At 40.6% G+C, this 8254-nt stretch overlaps 1 protein-coding gene across 1 annotated transcript in view; it reads left to right on the forward strand.

Annotated features, from left to right (window-relative positions):
* Nucleotides 1-1144: 1144 nt before the first annotated feature.
* Nucleotides 1145-8254, forward strand: part of srgap3 (SLIT-ROBO Rho GTPase activating protein 3) — a gene marked incomplete at its 3' end in the record, with an annotated part of 58036 nt that continues 50926 nt past the window's right edge. The window contains 1 exon segment of the mRNA XM_014009040.1: nucleotides 1145-1710. Coding sequence (XP_013864494.1) covers nucleotides 1647-1710 — 64 coding nt within the window.

Raw genomic sequence — 8254 nt, forward strand, 5'->3', positions numbered from 1 at the left:
AGTGTGGCTGTGAGCTGTTCTGTGGCAATGAGAGTATTAGCTGCTGGAAGGTAACGTTAGCTTCTGGGTTCCAATATTTGCAGCATAAACTTTAATCAAGGATTTATCATTGTGTTGTGCTACGGCAAGTAGCAAGAAAGAGTCAATTTACAAAGGTCATATCACACCATTCGCACAGCATCCATATTTTCGAAATAATTCACCAACGATGGACTACATTTCCTCAAAATCCTAGCTATAATCATAAAAATATATGGGAAATTTATACTTAAATGCTGTCTAAATTTATCATTTATGGCTATGCTTACACACATAATACAAACAAATCATGAGAAATTTTATTCTGAAACCAAAAGCTTTAAAAAGGAAAATCAGGGAAGCAGTTTAAACTGTTGTTTCAAGTTCATTTTCCAAATAATTAATTGTTTTGATTTGACTTCAGAATTTTTCACTGGCTTTATTGCATAATATCACATTTCCTAGGCACGCTTTTCGGAGCACCTCTGGACTTTGCACCAGAGCGGACACAGTGTAAATATAGGGGGAGCTCTCCTGAACAGAGGCTGGCATGCTGCCTGTGAGTCCTGCTGAACAAATTAACGTTGTAAAGACATTTGCTAATGTTTTCCTTTTTCTCCATCAACTACAAAAACGTCCATCTCTGTGATGGTCAGTGTTGTAACAACACTAACCAATCTGATTTCCATGCCATGCATTCTGATCATCATCAGTCAATCATGTAATCATCAGTTGGGGTCCCACAAACGAACGCAGTGATGGGACTGGCTTCCTGGAGATTAGCAACAGGGTTTATTTAAAAGTATAAAATGTCCTCACGGAAAACAATGTCTATTTAAACGCCATAAAGAGAAGAGATTTCCTCACTTCTCATGGAATATAAATCTGCTTTAAAACTGTCTGACCTATCAGGGGGGCAGTGTGGTGGCACAGCAGATTTATAGGGGGCCCCTCTTTCCCCCCTCCTCAATGGCGCCCCTGCGTAAATCTTTAAAAGTGAACAAACGCGTGCAATGTGCATTTGACCAGGGTGCAAGAAACTGTTTCTGAGTTCACGTGATGTCCTCTGAAGTGATGCAAATGTCTGCGTGGGTGCGGGGAGGCAGGATGGGGGGGGGGCTGGCTGGCGTGACAATGTGAGGAGGCTCATGTGATGTTCTTTTTAAATTCCTGTTTCCCCGCAGCGCAGTTCTTCAGCCAGAGCTGCTGCTGCTGGTTTTACGCATGTCTGTTTGACACCGACAGACCTGAACAGAACCTTCAAGCGTCGCTCTGCTCTCCTCACCATCATGCTGTGGCGGTTCTGAGCTCGTTTGCTTTTTCTTTTTTTTTTTTTGCCTTTGTGTGTGTGTGTGTGTGTTGTTATTGCGAAGCCTTTGTGGACTCCTGCAAGAGAGAAAGAGAGGAAGCAATGCAGCTTCGGACCGATGCTCCGGTGTGATCCGGTCCATGTGTGTGATCTGATAGACTGCCTCCGGGCTGCAGAAATACTACAATAGCGTTTAGCCTTCAAGAAGAGGCCAGTGACTCTGAAGGGGTGGGAGGGGAAAAAAATTACAAGAGAGCCGGAGGATCGAGCTGCAAGTCGCGACCAGAGTCCAGGGTCTCACCCTAAAGCCTGAGGAGCCATGTCATCCACCAAATTTAAAAAAGATAAGGAGATCATAGCGGACTACGAGACCCAAGTAAAAGGTGGGTTTCGAATCTGTTCTTTTTTATTATTTTATTTATTTATTTATTTATCTTTCCTTGCAGACTTCTTCAGCCCAGTCAGGTGATCAGTAATCCGTGACAGCCAATCAATGCTCTGACACGATGAGCATTAGACTGTAAAAAACTTGCTCCAGCCGGTGTCCTTTTTTTCTTTCTCCCCTGTATCTGGGTGTCAGTGAGGCTGAATGTGTGGAGAAAAGGCAAGCTTTGTTGCTGGGTGAAGAAAAAAAAAAAAACCCTAGACCTTGTAGAGTCCACATTTGGCTTCTTAGTGTTTCTGAGCCAGATTTAGGAGAAGATTTATTGGGAATAAAAACCTGGTCATTCCAGATGCATTGCTCCTGGGTTCAGTTTTGGAACCTACATTTGCTTCTGGAGCCTCTCTGGATCTTTTAACAAAACCTGGACTGAGAAAATGTGCAGCCTGATTTAGGTGCACTTTTTGTCCACTGGCTCATTTCTTGAGCCATAAAATCTGTCAATACACATCTTTCTCCTTACACTGTAAAAAGGGTTTTAGCCTGATTGTTGTTTCAGCTCATTATTAAAGATATTGCAAACTATAAAATACAAAAAACTTACCTAAAACTCTATCCAGTGGTGCAGTTTGAATTTACTCCATTAGTTTTTGGGTATACTGATATGCTGTTCTGAAATGCGGGTAGGCGCTCAGTGCAAACAAAGCATTTGGCTGAAGGCATGGGAGCTTGAATCATGTGATCAACATACATTAGGCTGGCTGTCGTCTGAATCATGAAGAAGAGGGTTAGGTGGAAATATAAGAGCATTTTGTTGACCAAGAGTGACGGTGTGGAGTGTCAGAGTGATGTGATGGACAAACACAGGGGAGGAGGTGGGGTTGGGTTTCTGACAAGCAATCCAGCATCGTTATATATTTGGGCTTTTAAAAACTACAGTATTTATTGCATATTATATGATGCTGAAAGCATAATTTAAATATGATAATTATATGTGGTAAAACTGGTCATGTCAGTTTGGTTGGTGGACTCATGTTTGTGTTATCACCATTTTTAGTCTCTGTCTCTTCCTCTTTGCACTGCATCTTTCATGCCTTTTTTTTTTTTTTTTTTACAAAACTGAGACATGCTTTTATCACAGAAGGCAAAAGGACAATTATGTTTTTGCCAGCCTGTTCTTTGGTTTTCCGTACCGAATATGTCCCTTCATAAAATATGTTTTTTTAAAAAAATATCTCATAAACTTTCTGAGAGATTTTAGTGAAAGTCTCATAAAGTAATCATCTACATCCTAATGACATTTAGAATCCAATTCAAGAGAGCCTAATCGATCTTAGTCAACACAAAAGTGGCTAAAATTTAGTCATATTTAAAGATATTTAGCTAAACTGTGGTGTGGTTGTAGCTGAGAATCATTCAAAACAAACTCAGAGGGCACATCTCACATGATCAGCATCACATGAAATAGATCAAAATGTCCTTTACAAGGTTTGACCAAAATGGTTACAACTCTGTGCCTTCTCATCTCAGACATTTTGTTGAAAGTACGTTTTGGAGGCACTAGAAGATCAGTCAAATAACTCACTGTGGCCAACTAAGCTAAACTCATTTCAAAAGGTCACATCACGTTGAAAGTGTCTTTTTAGGTTCAGTGTAATTTTGTTCTGTTTCAATCCGCTTATAAATTCCACACTGTAATCAAATTAATTTAGATCAGCTTAACAGAAACAGAGTTTAGACAACTTACTGTTGTAACTAATCAAATCAAATCAAATCCAAATGAGTAAATTCAAACCGACCAAACGAACACAGAGGCAGCCATTTCAATCATTCTGAGGTTAGATTTTACAGCGCTTACTCCAAGGCCACCTCTTTGAGATTCCAGCATTCTGCATTCAGCTTAGATCCTGCTGGATGATGGTTGAATTGTGTCACAGATCCAGGCCTCTTTGCATCAGACAGCCACCCATCAGCTGAGCAGGGAGGAAGGATGTTAATTCACAGAGACGGCTGCTTGTTTCTCAATCACAGCTGCCGGGTTGCACAGCCTCCGGACATGAGAAGGGCTCGGCTCCTGCATAAAGGCAGCAGACAGAGCTGTAATGATATTCAGAGTGCACCTGTCTTATTGTGAGTTATTACTTGGTGGTTAATGTGTTGTCGGCGAGGCAGATGGGTCCATATCACCCAAGTGTCACTGATTAGGTCCTACCAAGATGGCTTGGTTGCTTCATTGTGCGCGAGGACTGGTTTTAGTAAGAAGACAAAGGAAAAATAAATCAGTTGTAGCTTAAACTGTGGTTTTGTGTTGAAGTTTGTTTGAATGCAGTGGCTTCGGGCGAGCTCGACAGATGTTAACCCCTGCAGCTGATGAATTCCTGGCGATATCCGGAGGCCGCCTGCCAGAGCTGAGATCTCTTAAGGACCCTGGGTGATGGTGTTCACTTTGTTCAAGCCGCTCAGCTGCCTGATCTCGCATTTGCATGTGAATAGAGGGAGCTGCTGCTGCATGGAGCGACCAGGGCGGCTTGGACTCCTGTTCTGTAACTAAACGACCACAGTGTGGTTGTTGGACTGCAGCTCTGCCTCACCTCCTGTTTGCCAGATTTATAGGCGGCTTATGAAGTGGGCTCAACTTACAGCAGCTGCTTGACATTTACGGTGGTGACTTTGGGGGAATAAACCTATACTTCCTCATTATTTTATACACACATGTGCTTTAAAACCCTAACAATCAGGCTTGCTTGGGAGACGCGGGGGTGATATATATCTCTGCAAACCTGAACAAACACTGTTTGTGTTCAGCTGCTCTTGTGTTCATGTCTTGTTGCTAATTGACTGCAGGATCTGTTGGCAGTATTTCTGGAATCCCAGCCTGCGGTGATTCACTGATAACATTCTGGAGCTCAGAACATCTTTGCCCTACCGTCTTCATCTAGCACACTGACTCATTGTATGTTTATGAAAATATATATTTTTTATTAACAAAATCTTTGAACAGTGTTAAAGATCTTTTGAAATGGCATTTTGAGGGTTGGTGGAACAGTTACCTACACGTGCGTCCAGCACCAGATTGGAAACAGCGGGGAGCCAAAAGTCACTCAGAGACGACTTTCATGCTTGTTGGACATGAGGTTGAGGACAGTCAAGAACATCTCCATAGATTTGTCCATTGTTTTCCTCACAAACAGCAATTTGTTTTGTTCATAACTTCAGACCAGGCTACACATTTCTCAGGAAGGTGAACTGTGCAGTGATTTGGACAAATCATGTCTTTTTGGGCTGTGATGTGAGCGTTCTGCCAAACCTCCTTCATTTTTTGAACCTGCTATAACATACTCATAATATGTTGTTTTTGTCTGTGGTGTATAATCTTTTTGAATGATTTAAACATTTTAATTGGGCCACGACACACGTTTGCATTGCTACGCAGAATAAACCCACACAACCGTCAAAAACGGTTTTATGTGACGGTATTTAGTTTGTAGCACGGCTTTTTTTTTTGTAGCAGTGAATCTTATGCTGACGCTACATGGTTGAGTTTGTTGCCGTCAAGGTGAGATTGGGTGAGGTAGCTGTTAACATCTTGTTGGGCAGCATGAAGCTGGTTGTGCAGAAACTGAACAGAAGAAAATGTCCCACTGAGTCATTGGCGGAGGGTCCTCCAGCTGCCTGCTTTTTGGTAAATCTGCTACAGACTAAGTGAACGGTGAGAAAAAGGGATTAATTCATTCACTGTTAAAGCAGCAGTCTTGGAAAAGCTTGTTTATTGTGCAGAGCAATAAAATCTCTGCTTCATTTCACTAATTAAATGTCCTGATTTCTGTTTAAAGATTCATATTGATAAATAAAAAAATCATTCTTTTAAAAACTACCACTTTTAAGTGAATTCAAACATTTATTGTCATGGAAAGCATTTGTTCTTTTTCAGCAGCTGATTATTAATTGCACCAAAGTGAAGATTCTAGCTAAACAGCACTTCATCAGATTGTTAACATGCACAGCTTTGTTTAGGTTATTACCTTGAGTCTAAATTATTAAAGGGCCAATATTATGTGTTTCTTAGGCATATATTTAAATACTGTACCATAATAAAGTATCTATGTCACCTTTAGTTGTTATTAAAATGCTCTTTTTGTGTTTAAATAGAAAATAAACGTATCTTCTCATCACTTCCTCTTCTAAACGCCTTGAAATTGGCCTCTGTCTCTTTGAGAACCCCTTCCACTCCCGTTTTGCCCACTTCAGTGCAGGGGTGGTGGTGGTGGTGGTGGTGGGGTGGGGTGTTGCGCTCGCGAGGGGGTGGGGCCGCTATGATGCGGTTTACTTGGCATCTGAAAATACATTTCCTCAAAGGTATTTTTAATCTGAAAAGAGCTTCACTGAGTGAGAAGTAGTGTCAGCAGACAGTTTCAGTTTCACTTTCATTTTCACTCGTTTGCTTTGTTACTGCTGAGAGCCTGCAGGAGTCATGGGCAGGGTGTGTGGGGTGGGGGGTGCTCCACCATGAGGAAGTTCGGCTCAAAGACACATCCCAGGGGCGTTCCTGGTCCCCACCTGTCGTTTTGCTCCTCAGCATGGCTTCCTAAATTTGCTGCAGGATTTCTCAAACATGCATGAATGAGTCAGAGCAAGGCTTTGGGCATGTTTTTTTTTTTATGAGAGTAAAACATTATAACATGATATAAAAGTAAAAAAAAATTATTTTACATGATATTGCCCTTTTAAAGACATTTTCTATAGAGGATGCATACTTCATGCATGCTTCCTGCTTTTTTCTAGTTGTCTAAAGTTTCTTACAAAACTCTTTCAAGCCAATTTGAAATGCCTTCATCTCATTTTGGTGGGATTTATGAAAAGAATTGTCAGCACGGGGGTGGGGTTAAAGTCAACCTGCCTCTTTTAAGCCTCTGAACTTGTAGGTAGTCACATGGTCAAAGCAGTCAGTCTGTGCAGGGGTAAGGTTGTGATGTAGTAAGACACACAGTTATTTTTGACCAGGATTTACAATGTCTGATGCATGTTTTATACGTACTGCTTTACATCCACATAGCTCCATGCCTTCCATGGTTGCATCATACTGGCCTCAGTTTTTTATCTCACATTGTTGCAACTTGCAGGATGTGGTTTGATCGATGATTTCTGAATGCCCAGAGGCAGCTTAAAGGGGGCTCTTTTTGCAGCCATATCACAAATCTGTTTCATAAAAAGGCCATGTATCTTGCTTTCAACTAACATTAAAACAAGGTGGGATTTTTTTGTAAAACCATTGTCAGCCAGCTCTACGTATATGCCTTCACACTTGTAATGAAAATTCCTTATTTCAGTCTTACAAAATATTGAGAAAAGCAAATTAAACATAAAATGGTGCAGTTTTTTGTGAAAATGCTAACAATGGGACAATAAATGCGTTACTTTGTGTACATTTGGTTACATTATCAGATAGTGTTTTTCATTTGTGTCAGGAAAACGCACAGTTCTAAAAATACAAGTAAAAAAAAGGAAAAAGAAACGATCTCTTTTTTCCTGGAAAAAATAAAAGTGTTGTTATGATCTCTGTCACCACGGAGTTTTGCCTCAAAGTTTTCTCAGCTTTCTCGTCTGTTTTTCCTCTCTGGTTGTTTTTGGCCCAGTTTGATGAACGCAGCTGCCACTTGATTAACTGAGATTTCGTTCTGTCCATTTCACAAGTTTTCTAGACATAATCAGCCTTTCATGAAGCCGCGGCTCTGCCAGGCGCAGATTATCATTGAACACAGTATCCGGATAGTTCTTCAGTTTATGTGCTGGCATTAATGGAGTAAAGAAAGGCCTATTTAAGCATAAAACAGCTTCATTTGTATGGATGATTAGTGCCAGTCAGTGCGTGTCTTCACTTCTTATTTAAGTTGTTTGTCTGTGTATGTGGAAAGAATTTTAATCAGCGTTTTCTGTAAAAGTGCCTTAAACACCATGACTGTACGGAGGTTCAGTAATACTGTAAGTACTTGCAGAATAAAACAGATTTATAGTCAGTTGCAGGCAAATTTAATGTGAAAGAGCGATGATCTGTGAAGTCAAGGCAAGTCTCTTTAGTTTTTTTTATTGCATCAGTCAAAGGTTTTAGTCATCATGGATAATTTTCTGATTCAAGTGATTTTTTTTTACCACAGGAAATTCATATCAAAACTGAAAATCACAGTTATAAAAAGGAAATAGCACAAGTTCAAGTCCTTTTTGGTTCAAGGTGTAAGGTCTTCGACTGACATGTCTTATTTTTAAAATAAGTAATTAATCTCTTGAGGATTTGAAACTCAATATGATAGATTTCTTAGAACTTGATAGTTCAGAGCGAAACATTTAACAAGGAAATGAGTTTTATTTAAAACCCAAAGTAACAAAAACACAAACACATTTGTTGATGCAGCGCATTTATGATTCATGTCATGTCATGAAAATAGTTTGAATTTTCTTGTTCTTCTGTAAGAAAACCACCCGCCGGGTGCGGTCCTGGGCTGTGGGTGGGCTTGGGGCTTGGATGGTCGCCGGGGGCGGGGCTGGCTCTC

This window comes from Austrofundulus limnaeus, unplaced genomic scaffold, assembly GCF_001266775.1.
Source record: "Austrofundulus limnaeus strain Quisiro unplaced genomic scaffold, Austrofundulus_limnaeus-1.0 Scaffold55, whole genome shotgun sequence".
Taxonomy (NCBI): domain Eukaryota; kingdom Metazoa; phylum Chordata; class Actinopteri; order Cyprinodontiformes; family Rivulidae; genus Austrofundulus; species Austrofundulus limnaeus.